The sequence below is a fragment of the Dromaius novaehollandiae genome, chromosome 1 (genome assembly GCF_036370855.1).
Source record: "Dromaius novaehollandiae isolate bDroNov1 chromosome 1, bDroNov1.hap1, whole genome shotgun sequence".
Classification (NCBI taxonomy): Eukaryota; Metazoa; Chordata; class Aves; order Casuariiformes; family Dromaiidae; genus Dromaius; species Dromaius novaehollandiae.
In genome coordinates, this window is record NC_088098.1 from 110726677 (window position 1) to 110754592 (window position 27916).

Consider the following 27916-nt stretch of genomic DNA (forward strand, 5'->3'; position numbering starts at 1 on the left):
AATTGAAGAGAGTAGGTATGCCTGGTACTGAGAAACTGAAGTCTCCTCTTCGAAACAGAGCTATCTCAAGGGATGTGGAGTTACGGCTTAATTTGGAGTGAGGGGGCAGGAAAAGACTGGGCTTCCTCTCATTCATATTCAGCTCATTTATTTCAGGATAAAGAGTGGAGCTAACTACATTGGTAGTTTAATGCAGAAATTGGCTAGCTGCAGGCCAACCTATGCTTCCTGGGACTCGATGCTGACAGCCTCCTCCAAGGTCAAATTTATGATGGCCTGTTAGTTACTGAAATGAGAAATGTTATTAAACACATACAAAACAGAAAACCTTTTCTTCTGTGATCCAACAATTAACCTGCCTGTCAATAGATAGCACCACAGTGCCTTCAGAATGGAATTTCCTATTCCTCTCAAGAGTTATTATGCAGAGGAAATATGATTTTTGAAAACCAAGCAGTTTGGATAAAGCTGTTATAAGGGAATGCTTTATAAATACATACAATAATAAAAAATAAGCGCTTGTTTGTTGCTGGGGAAAAAATATATGGAATGATTCCAGGCTAGTGGAGACCAGCATGACCTGTCTGTTAGCTAATGCTGTAGATAATCTTTCCCAAGACTGGATTCAGCACTTTCTATAGCTTCCTCCCCCCTTCCCCCAGTAGGTATGATTCTATGTAGAGATGATTTTTTTTCAAGAATGTTTCTGAAGGCGGGGGGGGTGTGTGTCTGGATTTATACAATTTTTCTTGGGGGAGGAGAAGAAGGGAAGAGAAAAGCAGCAGTCACAGCAAAAATAGATATTACTTGGCTGTTGGTCTGCTCCAGCTGATCGATCTGGAAAGAGAAGTATGTAAGAAATGCCCTACTGTGTCAGAGCAATGGTCTATTTAGCCCAGTTATCCATCTCCAACAGAGACAAGAGGAGAGGCTATTTAGTGAGTGCATGGGAGTCTGGCTTCCCCCTGTGACTCCCCTCCCTCCCGCTACCTCAGCATCCATAATTGTGGTACTCACAAATACCAGCACATACAGCCTTGCATATTCCCTTTTGCTGCTGCACACTGGTGGCAGCAGTAGCTACCAAAAGATTGTTACAAGTCATCTCACATTTGGACAGTGGAGCTCTCAGACCAAGACTACTGTTCAACCTGTGCTTATTCTGAGCAGCCCTGCATCAACATTATGGAGGATGCTGTTGCTTATCAGACTCCTTGAATCTTTAGCTTGATGAGAGAGGATGAAATATTGCATGTTCTGAAGTTAATTACAATTCACACTGCTTTATTCTTTCACCTGTCTCCAAACTGAAAGAGCCATCTATCCTTAAATACTGTCATCGGTACAAAAGCTTCATTGAAGGTTAACCACACAAAGAACTTAAAGCAATGGGACTTTGAACAGACACGCAGTTAAACAGAAGCAAGACTATTTTGCAGAAATGCAGCCTACATAAACATCTATTCAGGATCATTTTTTAAAACCATCTTGGCAAAGAAGTCCCCTATTGTTTATTTCACTGCACAGCTATAAACAGAGTAATTTGCACTCCATGCTCTTTTCATTTTAAAGTCTGGTTGCCTTGGATTTTGAATTTTAATTAAAATATCTACCGGAGTTGATAAACTGCTATCAAAAAAGAAAAGAAAAAAAAGCTAAAATGGTTATAGTGCAAACTGACAGCCCCCAATATATATATATATATTTTTAGCTTGAACAGATTAGCAAAAAATCATCTAAAAGGTGAAACACGTAAGTATTTCTCAATAATTTCATCTTTCTTTAGGAGGATTAAAAAAGTTTTATCATTTAAAGCTGACATTTGCCTTCACAAAGTACTTATTTTTTCTGCTATATCAGGAAGGGAAAAAAAAAAAAAAAAGCAGGATTACTGGGAATGTATACAAAACTGGTATTACTGAAAAAAGAAGTTAGGCTATTCCTGGCTACCAAACCCAAACTTTAGCCATTTTTCTTCATCTGTGGAATACAATGATTAATGCTTTGTAACACGCACTGTGATATACGCACACACACATATACACATACACACATATACTATACTGTATACCACATACCATATATGCTATATACCATGTTTCCCTTCCAGAAGGGAAGGAAGTACGCAGTGCACTAGGGCAACTGCAGAACCAAGTGTCGCACATGTATTCAAAACATACAGATCAAATAAACAAAGCACAATAAATGCTTAGACACTTTCAAATAAAAGGTAGAAAAATTTCTTAAACTAGTTTTATGTTCATGATTATATCTCATTAATTTTATGAATATAGCCACATAGTATAGCCACATAGACACTGGCACACAGTTCCCCTCCATCCAGTCCTATCAGTGAACTAAATTAGCAAAGTGACAAGTTAAAAAAAAAAAAAGTAACAAGTTCATCTAAACTGTATCATGAAATTTAGACTGCAAAAGCTATTTATATCCATTAACCTATTTCTACTTTGTCTCTCCTGCTTAAGACTCTACTTGGTCTTCCAGCATGGCCATCTACTTTCAAAATAATGATGATGATGACAATCCTTCTGAAGGAAAACTTTTTTACTACTTACTCTTTTCCCCATCAATCAGGCTTAAACTCACAGGGGAGGTCCAAGAGTGCCATCAATGCAAATTCAGCATCTCCTAATCCTGAAGTTATTCTAAGAGGTTTATATGCAAATTGCTTCAGAATGAGCCTTAGTAGACTTCTTATTACAACTGAGGATTTTACTCAGAGGCATCTTGACCTGGGCTGGAATCAACATAGTACCCTAGAAAGACTCAAAGTTTGAACTGAAGTTGCATTTATTAATCTTGTTGTTGTTGTTGTTGTTGTTGTGAGTAAAACTAAACCCTACAATGACAGTATTTTTAAAATGCTAGCCTAATACATGGACTAGACTTCAAAGAATTGGAAGATGCATCTTCTCACAAGACCCTGTCTGATTTAGACCTGCTGAGAAATTACAATCCTACAGAGAAAGCCAGTTCCAAAAACTCCTGGGGTTTTGCATTAGATTTACTAATGACTCTTCCACGGCCTTGTTGCTTGTGTGCAACATCAATAATTTTAAAAAGAAAAGCTTTTAGCAAAACTTACTTCCTAATAAGTTGGTGTTTCTCTGCTATTCCATATACATGGTTGAGAGCAGCTGTACAAGTTCAACAGCAACACTGCTGCTGCTCAAAGAGCAGCTGAAATGAAATATGACTAGTTAGTTTAACACCTCTTTGTGATGGCATGATGATCTATAGATCTGATGCCTTCTAAAAAGATGACATCACAGGGTTGTCTTGGTAACCCAGCAGGAGCTGTTCTGGTTTTAACTGGCAAGAGAAAAATCAATTGGAAACCTGGCATGTTGATCACAGCTTGATGGGATGCTGCAGAATTCTGTTTGGGAAAACAAGCATCAGAGCATCTCAAGAAGTCAACACAGTTGCAGCTGTCTATGAGTGAAACCTGTTTGTCCACAGCCTCATGACTCCTCATTATTCTCAAGCACTGATTAAAGCTTTTTTGTGGTTGGGGCATTCACAAACACACCTCTCTCACCTGTGTGAATGCTTTGGTATGATCTGAAGACTGCAGACTTTGGGTTTTTTCTCCTCTTAGGTGGAACATCTGTAGAGGGCTTCATAAAATCTGAGCCACATAATCTTACAAAGATTTTGACATTTTTAGCTTTCTATCAAATTGACATAAAATTAGCTACTGGATTTATGATTTACCAGGGCAGAGAGAACAGGGCAGACATACATAGAACTGCATAAGCCTTCTTTTGTTAGGTATTAGGTGATTATTAAGAAACACACTTTTTTTTAAAAAAAAAAAATCAGTGCCACATATAATCTTCCTGAAAATAACATATTTTGAACATTTTCATTACTTTGTAGGTAGGCTATTTTTCAACTATCTGCTGCACTTAATTAAAAGGTAGCACATTGTTTGACCTGATCTTCCTTCAGGCACTTCCATTAGACAGAGGCAGTGTGAAAGAGTCACCTTTTTGTCCTCCTTTTTAATAAAAAAGGAAAGAAAAAAGTTGAAGTATACCCATTTAACTTCAAAAGATGAGAAATGCAAAAATGATGCCCGCATTAATTCTTTAATCTAGCATAGAGGCATATAGGTATGATATTGCAAGCGTATTATCAACGTTTTTTTTTCTTTTCTTTTAGGTGCACCAGTAACATACTTTTAGTACTAACTTCTACATTTCGTATTTAGAATGTTTTTGTCTCCATTTGTGAACTAATAAATCTTTATTAATTTTCTAAGTGATTGACTTCACTGCAAACTTATATGACCCATACATAGCAGTCAGTCATTTTTCCTGAAATATTTGACCTGTAGCATTGATATGCACATGCAGTATCAGTGACATTTGCTGTGTACTTATCTCAGGTTCAACCAGCATATAACAACAAAGGCTACTATACTACCTGCATGTGTCTAAAGAGTGTATTCGTCATACCAACACAGACATGTGACTGCTTACCTTTCAGATCACTAAATGCAGGCATTCGTAGCCACGCACAAAGAGACTTGCAGGCAAGATATATATGGCTTACAGGTAGAAAGCAATTATTGTCTCTCTCAGACTTACACGCTAACAAGCTCAGTAGGGCTTACTGAGCTACTAGGGTGTCAGCATGCTCACCTCCCAACCTGCCCTGTAAGACCCCTGAAGAGCCTCTGCCGACCAGGCAAACCTCAGTCAGGGAGGGGGGAGTTGGCCTCTACTGCTCCCCAGTGTGGACATTTGGGATTGCTAAACTGCCATCGCTCACCAAATCCACTGATGCTGTTGACAACTCGAATGACTGCCAGCTGTGGACCAGGAACCCCACTTCATGCTTTTAGGATTTTTACTTTTCCATGTTTACATTTCACTCCTGAATCCTTGACCTGCTAATAATTGCCCTGTCAACAATCCCACCTCTGCCTGGAATTTTACCTCTGAACTTTAGATTTTCTCATGGCTCTTTCTCACATCCTAGCAAGGCTTCTGAAATCTGAGCCAGGGTTATGCTGCTGGGAAGGTAACAGTTACAAAGCGAGAAGGTTAAACACGGCAGGGACAAAGAGGAAAGTCACAGGTAATTGAAGTACTGAGAAGTTAATTATGCTTTTCTGTTTTTGCTTACATTCACAGAAAAACAATGGCATTTCTCAAGCTTTTCATGACAACGAAGGAATAGAAAGTACAATGAAAGCAGGCAATGAATGCTGGGCAGGCAAGTACCAGATGTCAGAAATTGCTACCTTAGAATAGGCCTGTAAAAAAAAAAAAAAAATTATGCACCTACATAATCAAGCTTTCAACTTGCAAATGAATCCGTTCCCAGTAACAGAGAAAAACAGAATGACTAGTCCTTTAAATAAACATCCAAGCAGATGATAGATCAACAAGGGACTGCAAGACATTTCTTGCAGTTTTCAGAAGTGTATGGTGATGGCCACTGTATGGGATATAAATTAAATGGAGGAGAAAAACTCAGTGGAGTTCTGCCTTTGATTTCACAGTGGGATCCACAATTGACTTCTGTGCTATTATTACACTACCAAGCAACAATAGTAATTAAGTAGCATCTTCATTTTTTCCACCCTACTGCAGAATTTAATCTAAAGAACTACTGCTACCTGGATTCCTACCTCCTTTAATTCATACATGTTTCTAATATAGTAACCTTATGAAATCATCATTTAAAAAAAAATGTTAAACCAAGAGATGCTAATAAATTTAATCATTACAAAATAAAAGTGAAGAGAGGGCTGCTTCACACAACACAATCAAATAATAAACAAAGGATTAAAAAAAATTAATTCCAGTCTTCATGAATTTGAATCATTTCTATCTTTAGAAAAAAAACAATGATTTTCTGAGGCATTTTAAAAAAATGGTTATTATTTGTAGAAGTTTTCTTAACAAATATATGGCTCAACCTATTTTAAAGTCTTGTTTTAAGCTTTAATGCTATTACAAGAGATAGTTACACATCACTAATTTTATCTCCAGTAAGACAGAGAATTAACATTTATTCATTCTTAAAGCCAAACATCCTAAGAAAAAAATTAATAAAGCAAGTAAACTGTTAATCTGGGGGGAAAAAATACTGCTTGCTTTATTGATATTTTCCTCAAAATTAAGCAAAATCTCAATATTTAAATATGTTTAAGTATCTTATAATTGCAAAACAAATTTCATTGCCCGGGTAATCTATTACGTATTTGCTACATAAAATTAGTATTTCCAGTCTTGACAGAAACAGTTTTATTATCTAAAAAGCGTTATCTGGAGGGAATATTTCTAACCTCAAAAATTCAAAAATGAATTCTTACAGTTTGATTAATAAACAGCAACAATGCCCAAACCCGCACACCCACTTTCTGAAAGGGCTTGTTAGCATGGAAACCAGAACATGTATTATCATTCAGGGGTGCTAACAGAATACCCATGCCCAACCTAAGTCCTCAAAATGGCAAAAAGGGAGAACAGAAGAGCATTTTTATAATGCACTTACTGAGTTACTCCTAAAAAGGAACAATTGGCATTAAAATAACAGATTAAACTCTTAGATGGCTCTAACTTTGAGGTATTGCTCTCTTATATCCATACTGATCTTATCTTGCTCAAGCAAGACTCCTACTTGTGAATTTAATTACTATATTCTTATAAAGCCTTAGATCCAGCTATGTTCTCACTGTTGGGGTCTCTAGGCACTGCAATACAGATAAGGTAACACAGTTTTAAGCGTCAGTTCAGCTGAATATCTTTATTGGTAATACATTCCTTTTTATAAATAAAACTCAGTTTTTGCCCTTTACAACTATCAATTCTAATCAAATGCATAGTGATTCTGTACATTTTCAGAGAGCACTTCATAAGGTTCTTGCTTTTCACAAATATACTAGTTTCTGGCCAGTTCTTGACACCATTTTAAATAAGCAATAGCATATATACCCATAAAAACTGGTAATTTTTAAGCTGTTAGACTTTCAAAATGAACCTTATTTGGTAAAGAAAGATGTGTTATTGGTGCTTATAGCTTCAAGTATCACTTATACAAATTCAAGTCTTCCCCTCACCCAGGGAAACCTGTTTACCACACACAATGTGTGCATCTTATCTGTACAGAAAGAACTCGAATTTGATGCTAAATTCATTTGTCACTGAAATTTAGGTTTTTTTTTTTTTGCTTTGTATTGAGAAAAGAAATGTATATATAATGTGATAGTATAAGGCAATGTTATAGTACAAGCATTTGCTTATGGCACATTCTTTTTAAACCAAAGGACCCAAGGATACAGCCACATCTATCTTCCTGAACTCCTTCTAAGTTAGAGAGGTGCAGCAGCAACTTCAATTCAGAGCTGCCAAGCAGCTGGCATAAATGCTGATCCCCCTGCATCTTGAGCATTTCCCTTAGGGGGAGGAGAGGAGGGTTAAAAAAAAACAAAAACAAAAAAACAAACAAACAAAAAAACCCCACACACCTCCACCTTGCTCATATCAAAAAGTATAATTAACATAAAAATAAAGTGCTTACAAATGTAGTAGGAAGGACTTAAAGTGCGGATGCTATGCTTCTAATTCCCACAAAAGCAATAAACAAAAACCCTCACCTCCTGATGGGAAAAGCAAAAGCTGAAATACAACTTAATTCTTTCAGAGCTCCTCACTATCCAACTTGTGAAATTCAGATCCCGATCAATCTGAACAGACACCTCACAAATGCTGGGTCCAGTCAGACTGCATTTTGAAATTTCTGACTGTATGTGAATCACTTCCCTAGCAATAGTATTTCTCCTTCCACTTCATACTTGCAGTTATGTTAGTACTGTATTAATAAGGTTTAAAGACTTGCATACAGAGTATAATCCATATTCTAACAATCACAGATAATCAGGGACTAGCTAATGAACATTTGTTTATAGACCCACTTTTGCACGCGTGCAATATGATGCTACCAATTTTTTTTTGCATGCCCAAATCACAAAATGCCCAGAGACAGACAAGCCCTCAACTCATGCATACTCCCAAGCTGTTCCAAAATCCTTTCGGGGTATTCTAGTAAAGCATTAAGCAAAAGAGATTAAAAACACCTGTCCTATGTAGCTCAGATATCACTATAGAGAGGGCAATAAAAAAAGCCTACTTTGAACTTTGGTTTAATTCTTAGGATTACTTTAAAACCTAATCTAAACCTTGATTAATGCTAGTCATTCATTCAGCTGACCTGTATGAATTTGCTCCATACTTCCACTTAAATCATAACATCAGAAAGCACAACATGAAGACTAACTTTAGTGAGGAAGGAAAACTCTCCCTTCCACTCCCAACTTATTTTAAAATATGTGATTTAGTGTGACACAGCAACTTTCAGTTATACAAAGACAATTCTACAGTCTTCTCAGCAAAGATTATCAAACTGAAATTTCTCAGTAAGGTAGATTTGATGCAAGATTTAAAAAAAGCAGAAACTATGCTATTTGACAATGTATTAATACTATTTGTATTTCAAAAGGAAACCACTCTTTACCACAGTACGATCCAACATTATGAAAAAAGTTCAAAACAAAACAGAGTAATGCAGCATTACAAATTTATTTAGTCTCTTTGCAGTCATTTTTCAGCACTGAAAATTTTACTTCAATTTCTATGCATTAAAACCAAGTATGGACTTCTTTTTTTAAAAAAAGTACTGCTGTGCTTATTGTTTTTATTTTTTACAAGATATAATGCATATGTCATGAACCAATTTCTTTAGTTATAAAGTTGATAAAAATAAGTGATGCACCACCATAATTTTTTTTAAACATGTGAAATACATCTCTTTGGGAAACAAGATTTTTTTTTTTCCACTTGTATCATGAAAGATACAGACCTGAAAAAGGATAAACAATCATACACAAGGCATAAACATTACACAGAATAATTCAGACATTTTTATAAAGAGATCTGGAAAAGTACCTAAAATAGTAACATTTATTTAGTATAAAATTTCAGTAATAAAATATTGCTCATAATAAATAAGAAAACATGAGTTTCTTTAATACTGCTCTGCCCTTAAAGCTCTCTTGGATGTAATATGATCAGACCTGATCAAAACTGAAATTTGTATTCTTCCTCTGTATCAACCTGGCAGATTTACAGGCCTCAGGTCATTCTTTGTTAGAACGAACTTGTTATCAACAAAACACAAAATTCATTTCAAGGCTCATGCATAGTTATGGGCAAAAAAAATTCTAGTGTGAAGAAACCTCATACAGTAGATTTTAATACTTAAATATTTGCCTTTTTTGTTAAAACTGAAGTGAAAAGTAAGACTTCTTATGGATTATGAACACAAAGAGAAAGCTGCCCAAGTCTCCTCAAAAGCTTCTAAATACCTGTGCAGCTCTAATTCATGTTTAGCAAAGCTGGTAGGGAAAGATAAAACTAGAGATGAAAGTTGCATCCCCTTTATATGGGGACATTTGATTTCATTCCTGCACGCCCCATTTGCAGACATGGCAATTTGGAGTAGTTCTTCAGTAGCTGCTCAATAGCAATGTGACGGACATTGAGTTCTGAGGCCAAAGAGTCCTTTTCTTGGACTTGCTGCGTCAGCTCCTCAAACACATCTGCAAGAACATTATTAGGTGAATCTACTTGGTCACTGTACTTTTACAGAGTTAAGAAGCAGTGCTGAACATTACTAGCAAAAATGCACATGTATTTAAGCAGGCTCATGCACAAAATGAACAGTGGTATTTTGTTCCAACACTACTTGCTATGTACATTCTAAATCATATCACGTCACCAGTTAAAAGCTTTAGGTGAGTTAAGGATGAGGTCGTAATTTGAAATAAAGTTGAATTCAGTCAAAAAAGCAAACCAAGTAAATAGTATATTCTCTAAGTGCAAGGTTGCATCACACAAGAAGGTTACACAACAAAGATGTGCAAGTGTCTTGTCTTGGATGGGAATAAGGTATATAGAGAGATTTCAGTTCAAAGCCTCATTGACAGTAACAGTCACCCTGGTATTTTTTAAACATGATTTTCTTTATTACAAAGCAGCACAAACCCAAAACAAAGCAGTACAAACCCCAAACAAGGAGTATTTAAAAATTCTCACCCTGAATTTGCTTGAGCAGTTTTTCATTAAGTTGTTTTAACTCTCCAGGAGTCATCATATTCACTGTAACAATAAAATCTGTTAGCACTGCTACCAAAGCAACATAAGTATTGTTATACAGACTGCCATTTTCTCAAGTTGTTTTATTTACATCCTAATGATGAACAGGTGCGTGGAAGTAATTACAGGCAAAACTATTAGTAATGTGTGAAGTTTGAAAATTCTTCTATGCTGATTTTAAGCACTCCAAAGACAACTGTCTACTCCACAGAAAAGTCCCTTGCTCAATGCGAAAGAGATGTAAAAGACAGAAAAGACCAGAATCAGAACCGCTTGTGTAAATTGCCTGTCATCTTTAAACACTTCCTTCCCTTCCTGGGTGGGGGGGGGGGGGTAGTCTTGGTTTGATACAACCAAACACCAGCTTATTAACCCCCCCCCCCCCCCCAAACACACACACACACACACCGGATTACTTTTCACTTTCTTTTGCTACTTTCCCAGGGAGAACTAGAAGACCCTCTGCATCATTTGAAAGCCCTCTTATATTTCAGCTTATATGCACACTGCTCATCCTCAGAGAAAATGCATACTGAACATCAAAGGAGGACATTTTTAAAGTAGTCCATGCAGCCCTGCAATCAACAGTAGCAAGTAGGGAAAGCTGAGCATTGGCCTGCTTCCTAGAAATCCCTCAAAAAAGGGGACAGGAGTACAGGTTGGTGGCCTCTTTGCTGTTGAGATGCCATGGGCAGCACAGAGAAAAACAATCCTGATCACCACAGGAAGGTACAGGGCACTGAAACAAACTAAGACCTCACAAGTTTTTTTTTTTTATTATGCTGCAGCTTAGCACAGCTCTCTTGCTCCTCACTTGAGCAAAACTCTGTGCACTGCAGTTGCACAGCTTTTGTTCTGAGGTTTCTGAATGCAAGAGGTTTCTATATTGTTACGTTCTGAAGAGGCTGAATTTTATGTACCCAGAAAACTATTATCCTAAGCTTTCTCTCCCAAATCTTCTCACATCTTGCAGTTATGGGATATTAACCTTTTGCTACTACTGCCAAACAAAAGAAATTGGCAACAGCTGAGATGGCCTACTTGCCACTGAGGACCTGAGGCCACTTAACAGCAAAACAGATCCATCTTTTTCCTCCAATAGCCAGTTACAGTGGTGCTCCTTCCTTCCCTCAGCTACCAATAGAACAGAAGATGCCTTTCTCACATTTGGCCATCTTTTAAGTTAATACTTACTAAACTCAAAGAAAATCCTAACTGCATTCAATATAGTAATCAACAGTTCAAAAAAAAAAAAAATTCAAGGAATTGTCCCCTCTTTCTACAGCCGTGGTAGGAAGCTGCTGCCTGTTTCTTCATTGTTTTTACAACTGTTGCATCAACAGTAGCAGGTTCACACAGTTCCTCCTCCCTGTGTGTAAACTGGACCCAAGATTGTTTTGAGTCACATAATTCTGGTACAGGAGAAAAAGGGGGAAGGAAGACAACACTGAAGTTAAATGATATACAGGTTATTCAATCCATAGCTGAGGTAACTGATAAAGAAATACTGACCAAACTATTTACAGTTACATTAACAACATGTTGTTAACGTGAATGCTATGCTGTTACAGTCAGTGTAGGTACTGCAATGAGAGAAGGTACCTAATTTTGGCAGAAAAAGTTTAACTAAATTTTCCTACAAAACGCCGATATTAACACTGCAAGTCGCTAAACAACCGCCTCATAATCCAGAGGAGCTAAATACTACAAAGATTAAACAAATACTTACAATTCAAAGCAAAAATGCCTTAAAAGTGCATTATGCAGTCATAACAGCTAGGAGAAAAATCTGTTCACACGCTCAGAACTGCTTTATATTCCCCTGTCCCAAAATCAGAGATCAGAGAGATAAATTCCAAGTGACTAACTTCAGTTAGATAACCCCATAAACCAGGTCAAGCTTTCATAATTTCTCTGTTAACTGCTGTTCTGATTTATTTAATCCCAATTCATGACTCTAAAGGACAGGTGGTCAAGCAGCACCACATATCTGTTTTGATTTAGGGCTTTAAGACTACTGATCCACTGTCAATGTAATGTGAAGCCTCACATAGCAGTTAGCATAAAAAAAGCATTTATAAAGAATGAAAAATGGTCACCTAACAGTGCAAGGACAGGTTTTGTTAGCTTACTAAAAAGAAGTCTAAGGAAACCGATTCCAACTTTTTGCAGTATCTCTTTATGTCTCAATTCTAAATTGTATTACTACCTTCTTTTTCATTTCTCAGTTTTCCACTACTATTTTCCTACGTTTTTGTTCTTTACTTCTTTCTTGGGTTTTCTGAAATTCAAAAGACCTCCCCAATTATTTCCATCCTCATCAAAAGGAAGAGTGAATGGATCTGAGTTCAGAACCAAGAACTGTTCCAAAAGCAGCATGGTAACTGCAAAGAGCTCTAGGAACTTATACTTAGCCTACAAAAAATGCATTAACTCCAAAGATACTGTAATAGTCTAGAAGTATTTTTCTAAAACCTTCCTCTAGTGACCTTTTCCCTGAAATAATAGGAAGAGGTATTTTTCACTGCTTTCAGTACCACCATAGGTATCAAAAGAATTGCCTATGCTACAGCACTACAGATGACATGGCGGCATAAGGGCCTTCTTATTTTCTTATGCTAAAACAGAAGAAAAAAACTAATGAAATGCACAAGAAAAGCCTAATACTATTACGAATGCTTTAATCCTGTATACTGTTTCACAAGCTTGCTTTGCCACCTTACCTCTAGTTTCTTCTATTGCTCAAGGCAGCTCTTTCCCCAAGATACAATTCAGGAGACCGCACATGTTCAGTAAGACAGTTACTGTCAGTTCAGTAATCGGGCAGGACCATGCCATTGCCGTGACTGACGTATTAAAAGTTAACTGCAGTCAACTGTACTAGTAACTGTACTTCTAGTAACTTCTTCACACAAGTTAGACACATACTATGTCACACTGAGACATAACTAACAGGAAGGTTAGAAAAAAAGTTATTTGCTTATCTGTGTAGCTTTTTTTTTTTTTTTTAAACAGAAACTCTGAGCTGCTAATAACTGCATTTCAAGCTGTGAATTAGTATACGTGGGGACATTAACTGGTCAAGAGACATTCCAGAGGATGCCCCTTACTACGTACTACTGCATATATATAGATATATACTTACATTCTTCCCTGCTGTAATGTGGATGTCTTCTGTGAACACTGCTATGTGAATCACTTTCAGCTTTTTCAGTTTTCTGGGGCTGGTTGTGTTTAGACCACAAAACACTGTTGCAACAGAAGGTAGCACCTGTTTCTTGTAACATATCAAGTCTGAAATCAGTGGATTCTCTTTGTTCCAAAAGACTTTGTGAACAGTTTGAGATGCTTCCAGAATTTCCATCTCTCCATTTTGCAGAATATCTAGGTACTGGGGAGTCAAACTGTGGTAGTAATTTTCTATCAGTCTGATGTCTGAAGTTAAAAAACTGGTATTGAGATGTTTTTGAGCTTTCAGGATCAGAGTCTAAATCCTTATTTTGGGCGTACTGTATGATCCAGTTAATTTTTTTGCTCAAGATATTTTTTACTTCTGCGTATGTACTTTTAGATAGCTTTGACCGTGGACAGTCCTGATTTGCTATTAAGTGGAATTTTTCAAAGCAGTCTCTGTGCCCCCTTAATGATCTTGTATGTAGAAGATCCGACTTTGGTACTCCTGTAGAGACACAATTAAGAAAAAAAAAGTTAACTTACTGAATATTCAGCTAGTCTTTCAAAAAAAATCTTTGTTCACAAGCAATCAAGAAAATGAATACCTAACTGATGGTTTCATATTAACAGTTTAATCACCAAATAAACCAGGAAATGTGAGTCAAAACTTCCTTAAAATTCCATTCAGAATTTTGAGTCCTTATAAAGTATTTTGTACACAGTAACCTCTAGTGCAGGACAAAAGTTACCTGCAAGTGCCACTTGGATAATAACAAAGATGAAGCAAGTTGCCAACTGTGTGCATAATACACCAAACCTATACCCAAGTACATCATCTGCAAAGTAAAATAATTCCAACTATATGACAATGTTCTAAAGCAGATCGATTCTGAAGAGCCTTCTGATACAGGTCATTCATGTTCCAGTCTTCTATGGATAATGTTATGAGCCATCTGCTCAACAAATACTGCAGTGTATGGGTTTATGTCATCCAAGTGGTCAAAATAATTTAGACTTCAGTCACAGTTTATTATTTTACACTACTACAAGCCTGCAGCTTAGCTAGAGAAATGAATTCTAATACTATCAATGCTTGCCAACATTAAACTGTCCTGAAATTAATTTCATGCAAGATGGATTCTTATTCTCCCCTTTGCTGTTCTCCTTCAAAGACTATTCATATAGCTATAGCAGGTAAGTTACTCAAAACGCAAAGTAATTGATAGTGATTGACATGTTAAAAAGGAACTCAACTGAGGAGATCCACAGTTGATAAGTTAACACAGATGGTATGAAAAATTATTTCTGCAAGTTAATGGAATCTCAGTGCAAAATTACTTTCTGCAACTTCAGTGGGTATTTATTTTTCCTCAGATTCACCTACACACTGGATTCAACATCCAAGTCCAGAAAACTGAACAGCTCAACATTCTCCTTGATACCCCCCTTCCAAAAAAACCAAACCAAACAAACCAAAACACTATTTGGGATATTCCCAGTATTAATGCAAAATGATTCTGTCAAGCAAGTCCCTGACTGCCAACAATAACACAGGGCTCATCTGTGAGCCACTGGAAGAAAGTATATTTTCTGAAGTCAGAATATTTAAATCAACATGTGATAAAGTAATTTAATCTCTTAAAGAAGGCAGCATGAACTGAGCTGCAGCCATTTATCTTTTAGTACATGAAAAAGTATATACAAATGATTCATATAAAGAGAACAAAATGCAACTGAAAATCTGATGACTGAGACTTTAATGAGCAATTAACAGAAAGGAACACATTACAAAAATTCTCAGTTACATCAGACTTATATTCTTAAATTATTTTAGTAAACTTGAAAAAGTTATTTTTAACTTCTTAATCATTGAGGGAGAAAGATTAAAGTGAATCTAAATTCTGCAAAATCCCAAACTATTCTCAAAACTAGGCTACTAAGGTAAAATTGTTAACATGAAACTAACAACTACTAATCCAAGGACTTCGTTCTGAGCATCTCAGTTGCTCCTAACTGATTTTCCAAGTTCAGGAGTTAAGATACCGAGATTAGCCATTATAAATTTTTGATTCTCCACTCTGAGCAGAAGTGAAACTCAAGAGTGTTAGTGTTCTGCTCCAGTTTATAAGAGCGTACATAGAACTTATGGGGAAGAGTGACGAAGAGTGGAAAATGAACAAAGACAGCACTGGATTTTATTTTTCTCTTGGAAACAGGAAAGAAAGATAAGGTCAGGAAAACAGATGATCTTTCTGCCCAGGAACTAAGTATTAAAACAAACAAAAGCTGTCTCTGGTTAGATTGTTTAAGAAGGAAGTTCCTAAATAAAATACAAAGACACACGTTGTCTTCGTGGGTGTAAACTCAAGACACTCACCCAGCACTTCTAAGCACTTCTTCAGCACATAAACATCCACTAACTTTTAAGCTCTAGATGATCTACTGTCTACTTTCAAAGGCTACTTTCCTTCTGTATCTCTATAGATACTTAAAAACAGAGAGAGGAAAAAAAAATAGTCACATTTCTAGTGAAATCAAGGAAAGGTAAGTCATCCCTTTTCATGGCTTCTCAGCATAATTCAAATATAGCAAATCTGCTTAACTCAAAAAATATGATGAAAACCATTAAATCTTTAAGTCATAAGGGAACAGCAAACTGTTAATCAAAGCTAAGGCATATATTCACAGTATTTCAAAGCCTCTAAAAATTAAGATTGATTTGTTAAATAGTGTTTGTTTTGCCCAACCGGTTCTTCAACATGGTATGCTGCTGATGTTTACAGCCTTTTCTTTTCTTTTTTTTTTTTTTTGATAAAACTTCAACCTCATCAGATTGACTTAAAAAAAAATCTTACGCAATTTTCTGTACAAAAGGTCTCAGAATGCCCCCTGAAAATTTGACCATAAGACAACTGACTGAAGCCAGTGTCTTATGACGATAGGACAGAAGTAATCCTGTCTAAAGCAGGGACCTGAAGATTTGGTAGAAAGAAAGAACAGCTGAAAGCACAGTTAGTAAAGTCTGAGACAAATGCAGGTTTATGCTTAGACTGTTTCTAATTCATGGCTCCTAGTAAGTTATGACCTACTGTCATTTCCACTTTCAGGATATCACCCTTTCCAACAAACATATCCACCACTTTTTAACTTCTCCCTAACCCCCCCCCCCAAAAAAAAAAAGATTCGCAGAAATAACTACTGCACTGTTTTTAATAAACAGGAAAACAGAGAATTTTGCAAGTCCAATGAAATATTGTCCAAACTGCTCTTAGAGCCATAGCCTCTTGCAGTTAGGTCTTCTGACTAGCATATTGGAAGAATATGGGTCAGACTAGATTTCCTGGTATATAACACACTATCCTTCTGGGATAACGACAAAAGAAACTCCTGAACAACAAATGATAGAATATTGCAGATTCACTAAACAAAATTCCTTTAAGGCTTTTTGCTTAATTATTTCCATTAGAATAACTAGTTATTTGTCCAGAAGCCACCTGCACTTGGGGGAAAAAAAAAAAAAACCAAAGAAAAAACCCACTAAGGTATTTTAAATACCTTCATTTTTATTACTGCTTACAAAGATCTATGCAGATTAAATGGTGAATCCATGGAAAGAAAAAAGACTAATATTAATCAGATTAATAAAAGATATTGTAGTATTTACCAAGTAGCAGACAGGCAACAAAGTGAGAAACAGAAGAATATGGTTAAGAAAAGATGTATTTTAAAATAAAATGTTAAATATTTTTACGAATTGAAGATTGCATACCTCAAGTTATGCATATGTACTTATAGTCAAGCACAGCTAACAGTAATTATGCTGGTCTCACCTTAAGAATTCCCAAATTTATGAAGCCAAATAAATGTAAGCTCTATAATCTTAAATATTTTACTAGGCTACTAAACAATACAGAAGCTTCAAAAACTTCTTTGCAAGTGATTGGCACAAATTCAACTGTGAAAAAGGCTCAAGTTTGAACATGTGGTACTACATTGAGTTTTCCGATATTTGTCTAAAAAAACCCAATTTTTTTTTAATAGATCACTGAGCATACTTACTCAGAAGTTGGCTCTTCAGAAGACAAAAGCAGAGAATCCTAATTCTGATCAGGTGCTGACAAGTCTAAAGGAATTCCAGGTGAAGGGTCAAGTGTGTAGGAAATTACTATAGTAAAAACGCAAGTGGCTAAGAGACACAAAACAGGTTCCAAGGATCATACACTTCATACTTACTTTGTATCACAGAAAGAGAGAAGAGATCAAGAAAAAGAACGGGGGGTGGGGGGGGGGGGCAGAAAAGGAAAGGAAAGCTCAAAACTCAGAGCAAAGAAGCCTTTCATGAGGTGAGTGAGTGAGCGTGAACTGAACTTGACAGCATCTAGAAGAAAGACCGTATCTAACTAAATTAAGACAACAGCTGTCCAGCACATGCTATTAGCCAACAAGCCCATGCACCAGACCACTCCTCAAGCAAACAAACTTCACACGATAATGCCAAACCTCAAGACAAAACATAAAAGAACTTGTTCACCATCCGTTCTCTGCTTCTGGCTCTGGTAACCCATGTATCCCAGATGAAGTAAGAATGGCATCACCTTACTCAGCAATCCTCACTGTATGTTGAGCACTTCTGAAAACAGGGCTGCCTAAGAGACTAGTATTTAGGCAAAAAAAGCTTTGAGTATTTCAATTTGTAAGCTATGTAAGGCAGAAACACTTCCTCTGTACTACTACAGTTCTCAACACAGTAAGTCCTAATCCATTCCTGCAACATAATTTTCTGATGGACTCTACTGAAAATAGAATGTGGAGAAAAAAAAAAAAAGAAGAATCAAGTTGATCTGCAGCAGAATTTTGAGGCCAATCCCCAGAGGTTAACAGGAAAGCATAGCTACATATCTGACACTCAATCTTTTTATAGTACCAGTTAAAAAGAATGCATTAGGATTAAGGATTAGTACTATAAGAAACTAACGTGCTCATCCAAAAGTCACATTTAAATGTTATCCCAAAAAGAAGAAATACCTTCACACGGCAGGTGTAGATCAAAAACTAAAACGAGTGATAATACCAAGTGATTCTTTAAACAGAAAAGAGTTTCAAGCAATTCAGTATAATTTGAAGTTATACATATTTTAAACTTCCATGTTTTGTTTAGTGACTGCAAAAAGATTTCAGAAACCACATCTGACTAATAATCATGCAGTTTCTAAAGCTGTACACACTTTTGTAACTTTCAGTTATTCACAGTAGAAAGGAATGGGGAGAACCTTTACCTTATATCCAGGTGTGTAATCACACTTCAGTAAACTCTACTCCATTTTCAAGTATTGGTACTTGAAAATAGAGTCTGCATCAAATTATAAGTTGTTGTTTTTTAGGTTTTGCAGACTTCCTCCCTTCGAAAAGAAGACTTCAGTTCTGTTCTTGCAACTGATACATCTAGAAGAACTACATACAACTCTTCATGGTAAAGATACAACACTAAGTTGAAATGGTCACCCACATTTATATCAAAACCTGGCTAGAATAATCATCTTATTTGGAAATAAATATAATAATTAGCAAGGATAGTTCCAGACACACGAACAGTAAACAACAGGTTTGTATTATGACATTCCTTACTTAAAGGCACATTAAAGTCTCTTTAAAGAAGGTACAAATACTTATGGATAAAATTTAGACCTGACCATGAGGGAAAGGAAAGATAAAGCTTCCTTCTGAGTATAACGCTAGTGTCCATCATAGACATAGCTTCCATAAATGTATGAAGCACATGTGGTTACTAACTGTCCAAGAAGAAGAATGAACATTTTGTAACATTAATTTGTATAGTGTTAGCACCATAGGTGAAATTTGTCTGCTTAAATTTGAATACTAGTTTTATCTAGCTATAAAGGACTGCCTTCATAGCCAGTGAAAAAATGCTTCTCAGGTACAATTCATTTCATCCTAAATAGTTATCTCTAAAAGTATTTATAATGAGCACCTATGCCTTTTCCTTCAATCCTGTAAGCAGAAAACTCACGTCTGCAGATGTCATTTTCAAGAGCTTTGGCTTCAACTGTAAGTTCTGAAAGAGGCATGTTTAACCAGTTTGTGAAGCAGTCTCTGAACTGCTCCTTTCCACTCAAAACACTAAGATCAGCAAAACCCAATCTGGCTTTACCAACTGTACAGGGCTAAAAACTGCAGCAGATCAGGAAATGCTTAAAAAGACAATGAAATACCCCTGGCAGCTTTGTCTATTTTAAACCGCATGTTAGTCAGATGATTCAGACTGATGAAAGAGGGGGTTTCATATAATAGAACAGCAGATCCTAAGACCTCTTCAAAATACATTAAATAAAACTAGCCCATAATGATCATGTGACTGCAAGTCACACACACATTGGAATGGGGAGGGGAGCGAAGAACTTCAGTTCTTCAGCTGTACATTCTGCCAATTTTGAAATACAGGATCCTTACAGAAGTGCATGTCCAGTACACATACCTAGCAATATTTAAAGCCAAATGCTACTTTTAACTGTATACAAGCAATTTTATTAGAGAGTTAAGTCTTACGATTTATTAGGTTAGCTGGAAGGAAAAGCCCAGTGTCATTCATTAGCTTCCAAAAAAAGACAGGTGGTGGAGACCAGATTGTTTATAATCTGAAGTTCTCTCCTCACCTTCATTTGAGAAATCCCACACATTCCATACATCAGGTAAACAAATCACCTCCCACTGTATTTCTATTACCTCATCTGTATTTTACTATACTGCAAAAACATCCTACATAAGACAGAACAAATATACAATTGACTCCTTTTAAACACATTTTCAAAACTCACGTTCCCTTAAACTACTAACTAAGAAAAGAGGTTACTACAGCATTAAAGAAGCCAATACATTCTGATGAAAGCTTTACTACAGGAACTACTTTGTTAAAGATGTCTCACATTTTGTAAGAAAAGCTGAACTAGTAGAGTTTGGGAGCCATGAGACAGTATTTTTGTATTTTGGGTGATGCTAAATAAGTAACAACTGCTCAAATTACATGTTTGCACATACAAACTTCCCCAATTTTTCCAATAGTTAGTTCAAAAATGTACTTTTAGAACTAACCACACAGCTCCACTATTACTGAGCAGTAGTTACATGGCACTTAAAAGTTTAACAATAGCATCTCCAACTATGTTGGACTTGAATTCATAATTTAGAGGTTTACTGGCAGCTGCAGCTAGTTCCACAAGTCCACTCAGGTTTGCAGAAATGAGTCATACCCTTGAACTGCAAATGCTGTCTTAAAACTGAATACACATTCAATCAGCAAGCTCCCCAAAAGCAGAAGTCTTCTGTGACCCCAGGCCAGCCTCAGGAACAAATCCTCATCTGTCTACCCTAAAGAACTATGACATTTTTAAATTTCTGTTGCTAGAATATTTTATTTGCTATTATTTCACTAACATCACAAAAACTAAGGATGCGTAATATTTTGGAGTAGAATGAAATTAAACAGCAGTTTCCACTCTTTTCAGCTACATCTTATGAACTAATTTATTTCAGTGAGATTCTTCCGTAGGGCATAAGAGGAAAAAACCAAAATTTTAGTACTTACAGCCTTTAAGGAATAAGCCACATTTTTCTAACATGAGCACAAAGTGCACAGAATGAGGATATTACACAAGATTTTGCACACCTTAACAGAGAAAGAGCTATGCAATAACAGAGATTTGTTTACAGCATCTTTGTCTCAACTTGGAGATCAGGATGCACCAAATCTGATGCCAAAACTGTCTCCAATGCTATGAGTCTACAGGAACTAAAAAAAGGCCACAGAAATTTAAATATACTTAACAAAATAAGTGCAGCTACTGCGGCACCTCGTCTTCCCTCCTCCCTTTTACATTACAAGGCCAAAGAAACACAGTAGTTTCACGCATCAATTCTGGTCATTTCTTATTCAGTAGTTGCTCAACTCTAAACAGAAACTTGCTTGTCAGCTAGCATTCTCAAAGAGTGTCATCATAGTTATCAGCAGCAGATAAGCAAGAGAGTGAATAAGAATTAAAATAGTTTAAAATATACGGGGCAAGTCCTTCCAGGAAAAAAAAAAAGTGTTTTTCTTGAGAAAACATCTCACATTTTTGGAAAAAAAAAATAAAATCAATTCAAACACTCAGATTTTCCCTTCTTTTATGGTTTTGTTTCTGTTACAAACCCTTGAATTTCAGAAACTCATAGACTTCCAAATAATTCCGCATTAAGCTGTACCAACATAAAATAAGGGTAAGATACATGCAAAATCTATGACAAATATAAATTGTATCTGCCATTATTACAGACTGACATTTGCAACCTGCAGATATAAACCTGATGTTCGAACAAATGCATTCAGGTGTTTCTGAAGCTTGGGGTTTCCATAGACATTGTTCAGAGGATCACAAGTGCACAGTAATGAAGGTCACGGATGTGTGGCACATTGCCATGTAAAATTATCTAAACAAGACTAAACAGCACCAGGGGCAGCACAGCTATTTAGTACTCAAGAGTTCCTACTTCCCCCCCATTTCACACACATATTTTCTCCAGGTTCCATTATAATCAGAGATTTGTCGTTAGTATTATGTATTTGCTAGCAGAGTTCAGTTAACCCTTTTCCCACACCTTAATGAATTTAAAAAGTTCTTCACAAGAAATTAGTTTCAAACACACAACATATGATTTCCTGTCTCTAGCAATCTAGTTACAAATGAATTTAAAACATTTCCCGTTTCAGTCCACAAATTACTGCCACACACTCAAAAAAGCAAAAGAGTATACAGTATTTGATGTTCACTTTGCCTGTACAAGACATACAAAAGCTGATATCAGTTTCCAGTAGCCCCATACCAGCAGAATATTCTAAACCCCACCTAGACCTTGATAAACAACTATTCAGAATCAGTTTACTTTCCCAAAATATCACTTTAATATTTCACCTTTCAGTACTTCGCATATATAAAAAGTTTGAGAATCACGTTAGCATTCTGATGTGCTAAACCACCTAATAATCCTTCAGATGCAAAAAAAGTTAGCTTTACAATAAACACGGAATTATTTGTGTGTATCTTAGTTCATTTGGTCTCTCTGAGCATGAATTAATATGGAACTAGAAAGTGAATCTAACGATTGCACCCTCAAACTGAATGAGCTGAAAGGGCAAGGGTGACAGAGACAAAAATCCTGTTTTTTACAACTCTCTCCCCGCACTATTTAGATGAAAGATTAGCAAAAGCATTACTAACCTGTCGTCTAAGAGACTTGTTCTTTTCCTGTGCCTCAGAAAAGTTGATATCACATAACTGTAGAAAGTTTAAACCTGCATCTTGGCCTTCTGTTAATTCTGTATGCCTATTTTCCCTTTTCTCCTTATTTTGCTATCAAGCTTTCAGTGAACATCAGTCGACCCTATAATCCATATACCTCTCTCCTGAGTAAGTTCTGTGACAGACACCGCAGCTGAACTCCCAGCTCCACTCAAACCAATGGTTTCTGTGCATTAACTAAACATAGTACTAACTACAATTATATTTTAGGCTAAGCTTTCTTTCATCAAAAAAAAAGAAAAAAATTTGCTATTCAAAGAAATTATGATGGGGCACAACTTTTGATAAAAAACACAAACATTTCTGTGACAGCATAACTTACTTTTCCTTGCTAGAAACTCAGTAGTTAGTTACCTAACACAGTCCATAGACTAAGCTTTCTGTACAGAGGTCTTCTACATAAAAAGAATAACTTGACTATGTATCAGTATCAGCTATTGTCCAAACATGATAAAGCTTAAAAAACAAAAACAAACCAAAAAAATCTCACACACACAATTTCGTAAAGGTAGAGGCTGAGACACATCACAACACTGACCCAGGAAGAAGTCTGTTGAGTCATGACAGATTCAAATTACCTCAGATTTAAGTTTTGCTTGTTTCTAATTATTCATCTTACTTAACCATTATCAAGAACGTTACCATATACACACAAGCAAACTTTTACAGCTGCTGAACTCACAGATGTGAGAAGACACAAAGGTTCACCAACACTAAACCAACAAAAGAAACATAAGATTTATAATGCAGCTAAGCGCACTAAACTTCTGTAGTATTTTATTTATATACCTTTTAGTCTGTTTTAGAGGGGTTCAGGTGGTTAGGTCACGGGCTAGATCAATTTCATGTGTCTGGATTTACCATAGGCAGCTTTAAGCAATTAGATGCTGGAGTGAAGAAAAGCAGAACTGTTCACAGGAGTTTTGTTAAAAGATTAGAATACACCTTTTATACAAAAAAACTGAGAAATCCACTTTCGGAATTTCATATGTGGAAATTAACATAGGCTGTTGCAAGTAGTGGGAATACTTAAGCATCCTGCAAGATGCTTAGCTGCAACTACTAGTCCTTTAAGTGAGTTCTTACACAGCAGCCATTTCCTGCTTCACTGAGAAGATATGCATGAGCATCAACACTAAAAATGAACGCGTCTTAAGCACTGTCATGACTATTGCATGAATATTTTTCCAGGTTATCCATCTAAAAACAGGGCCTATTTTACTTCCTGAATTATTTACAAATACAACACTGAACAAAATGAAACTTAGGCACGTGCTTTAATTGCTTGGATTTTTAAAATCAACTTTAAATAAAAAGACACGCTATTAGCAAAAACAATATATAGTTACTTTTAAGTGTGAGATAGCACATTTACAGAATTAGTACTCACTCCTTACAGCTGATTCTATGTAAGAAGTAGCTATGTTATAATGTTCAAAATTCAGTAAAATATAAGCAGGAGGTTAACAGGAAAAATTCCAGTATATCTTTCAGAGTTGGTGAATTTTCCACTTCATCCCCTACCCAGGGCTGTCAGAGACCACAATTTACAGGTATGTCAAAGAGCAGTCTTTTGTCATAGGAAAATAGAGGAGATGAGTGCAATAAATATGCCAAAAGTAGAAAGAATGTGGCCATGAATGTGGTAAAGGTCAGGCTCCCAGCACAGTTCAGCTGAAAATCCTTATGAAGACTCTTCCTAAGGTCACTTACACAACCTCTGTGCCACACTTTAGCTTCCTCTCCCTATAAAAGTAGTAACAGTATATCTTCTTCAAAGCTGTGCACAGAGAACAGAATATCAGAAATGCAGGTATTTTTGACACTACAATTATTAAAATATTAATACATTTCTGTTACTATGCACAATAACATAATAAATTAAAACTTTAGTTGTCGCATGTAATTTCATATACGCTTTTGTCAGCATTCAGTTCAAGCAGTTTTCTTTTTAACTTTACTGAAAATTGAGGAGATTATGCAAAGTAGACTGCTGCACAGATTAAGTCCTTGCTACTGTCAAATCTGTTTAAAGTTCCTTAAGATAAATATATGCTCTTCCACCTAAAACATGTGACCACTTAATAAAGGTAATATCTATAGCAGGTAACACGGACAAGTCCACAGTTCATTTCAAGTAACAGAGCACAGAAACCATCCAGCAACCTGTTTTATTTGTATCAAAACTGTTTTATTTGTATCAACACTTTGATCCACACAAAACTAGTTTTGGAATGTAACTGGAGTACGCAATTCCAGTTATGTTTTTTTCTAATCTTAAAGCCTAGAGAGAAAAACATTGTAATTCCACTCAGTATTGAGAACCGCAAACCTGTCATTTTAAAACAATAAAAGAATTCCAAGTAGGCTGCCAACTTGTTTTGTGTTGGACAGCTGTTATGAGTTTTGTAAGACAATGCAAATACACAAGCATGCCTTTTCAAAACAAACACAAAGCTTGCAGATTACTAATGAAGTATAAAAGTACTGTTTGGATTAAAATGTATATCGCCTCTTTATTAGCAATGAACACCAAAGAGGAATCACTAATTTTTAATCGAAACAATACTGGGCAAGTATTTGAAAATGATTCTGATTTGATAATACAATTTTCAGATTTTTGTGGGATGAGAACAAAATTTTACTACCTATATATGCATAAAAATGTGACGCATGATAGGAACAGTATATTGAATACTCATCCTTACAGTTCCCTCCCTTCCAGTCAGTTTTATGCTTCTAGGATTCAGAATAAGCAACTAGAGAACTAGGGACGCATTGTTCACATCTCAAAGTACTTCTTCTCAGAAAGACTTTATATTAAGACCTTCAACTTACTCTGGTATATATCAAACTGAGACAAAGCAAATATTATCTATCATCAGCAAGTGTGTCTATTCATATAACCACATTATTTAAGAACTTCACATACAATTGTCTTGTACGAGGTTGGATTATTCCAGGTAGTCACCTACATGCAGAATTGGCAAATATCACTTTATATAACTGGAAAAAATTACTTGGTTGTCCAAACAATCAACAATATAATTTTAAAAATTCATATTTGACTTTAAAGAAGGACCCCCCCAATCAACTATTCAATCATGCCTTAGTTTATACATAGAAAAAAAAAAGAGCAACAAGATGGACAAATTCTAAAACAAAAGGCGGCTTGGGATTCTAAAAAGATATAGACATATTTTACTGAACCCATACTATTTTAGAGCCCAGAGATTATATTTCCTGGAATCATCTACTGAAAGACGGCCAAAATTCCTACTTTGTAGTTTGTATGGCTTAACATATTCACATGGCAAAAAACTTTAAGGAGCTTTAACAATGAATTCAAGTTTATCATATATGTGTATCATCACCCTATGAAAGCACAAAACAATGCTCCGAGTATTTCCAGTGAAGGTGAGGCAATGATCTGCTTCCAATAAAAAACTTGTTATACTTTGAGATTTTCAATTTAAGTAAGTTAATGCAGAGACCCCTCAAAACCTTGAATACGGAAAAAACATGTATTTTTTTTTTTGATCTGAACTAACAACGACAGGATTAACACCAGAGGGTTAAACTAATGCCAGAGAATTTCAGAAGCTCTTGAAAAGTCAGTACTGCTTTATAAAATAATACCTTCTCATTTGGATGAAAACAAACATTCAGAAAACATATTTAACAGAAAGGAACTACTTAGGGAGTTGTTAAAAAAACAATTTGGTCAGCAAGACAAATTGTAAACATACAACTTTTCAAACCTAAAACTTCGTGAAAACTTTTAAGAAAAAGCTTAATTCGCATTCAGCTCCAAGCTAAGCATTCTATGAAGTTATGTAGAATTAGCTCCACTTAAAGTCTTACCTTCGATGTTTAGCTCAAAACAAATGTGGCAAAATGAGAGCGTTTCTCTTTCAGTCCCCAGTTTACAGACACCGCAGACGTTATCATCATTCAAGTCAATGTTAACAAATTGCTCTTCATTCATAGTGCCCTTCAGCAGGGTGATAAAAAACGAAACCGTTATTTCAAACATCATCAACGTTAAGCACTAAACGCCGCCCGCTGACAAGCTCTCAGTCGCCACGCACCTCCTAAGGCTGAGAACGGCAGCACGGACTTCCCCGCGATCACTACACACACAGGGGATTTAAGCAGGAGCAACGCGCCGCCGCCACTCCCCGCCTCGGCCGTTTAACGGCCCGCGCCCCCAGCAGGCGGCCGCTCCGAAACCACCGCGACCTGGCCGCACCCCGCTGCCCCTTCCCCGCGGCGGCGCCCCGACGAAGCCGGCCGCCAGCGGGGGAGGGAGGTCGGGCAGGCGCGTCCCGGAAAAGTTTTGCGCTCCGCCGGCGAGCGAGCGGCGCAGCCAAGCGCACGGCGGGGGCGCCGGCACAGACCCAGTCTCTCTCGCCGCCACCCCTGCAGCCCCTTCCTGTCCGCGGGCGCTGCCCCAGGCCCGTCCCGCTCCCCAGCTCCATCCTCACACTCCTCGTTCCCCCTCCCCCTCCGCGAACCGGTGGCGCGGACGCTTCGTCACCGCCGCGAAACCGGGGCGCCCCCGGCCCGGCGGCCCCTTACCGCTGCGCTGCTGCGTCCGCCCCTCCGCCGCCGCGCTCCACTATTGTTCGGCTCCGAGCGCCGCGGCGGCCAGAGCTCGGCACCAGGCGCCGCCCGCCGCTTCCGGCCGAGACCACAGCTCCTCTGGGGCGCGGGGGTGGTGACGGGGCAGGCGCCAGGCAAGGCCGCGCTCCGCCGCGGCGAAGCGGGCTGGGCCAGCGTGCCTCCGCGGGGCTCCTGTGGCTGCGAACTCCCCTCTCGCCGGCAGCAGTTGGACTCTGCCGGAGCTCGGCGACGGTGCCTCCCACACGCGGAGCAAACTACTGCGGGGTCGGAGGGGGGCGGCGCCGAGTGGCGGCGCCGTGAACGGCCGTTGGGGGCCGATGGCGGCCCCGCCTCCGTGGTACGGCGGGCAGCGCTGCCCCGGGGGCGCCGAGCCGCAGCAGTGGCGGCGCCCGCGGCGCAGCTTCCCCGCTCCGGCCGGGAGGCAGTGAGGCGGAGCCGGGCTGGCGGGTGGCCCCGGCCGGCTGCCCGGGGAGAGGCGCTGGGGAGAGCGAGGCCGGCCTCGCTGGGCGCCCGGCCGCCGGCAGCGCTGGCGTTACTAAGCCAGCAGGCCTGCTGCGGGTGCGCCGTGAGGGT

General features: G+C 37.6%; 1 protein-coding gene across 1 annotated transcript; it reads right to left on the reverse strand.

Annotated features, from left to right (window-relative positions):
- Positions 1 to 8599: 8599 nt before the first annotated feature.
- C1H21orf91 (chromosome 1 C21orf91 homolog) lies at positions 8600 to 27453 on the reverse strand. Its single transcript, XM_026108004.2, has 5 exons — positions 27299 to 27453; positions 26582 to 26711; positions 13339 to 13872; positions 10134 to 10196; positions 8600 to 9637 (listed from the first exon to the last, which is right to left on the reverse strand). Exons 2-5 carry the CDS (start codon positions 26703 to 26705, stop codon positions 9477 to 9479), a joined length of 882 nt encoding a protein of 293 aa, XP_025963789.1. The 5' UTR covers positions 26706 to 26711; positions 27299 to 27453; the 3' UTR covers positions 8600 to 9476.
- Positions 27454 to 27916: the final 463 nt, after the last annotated feature.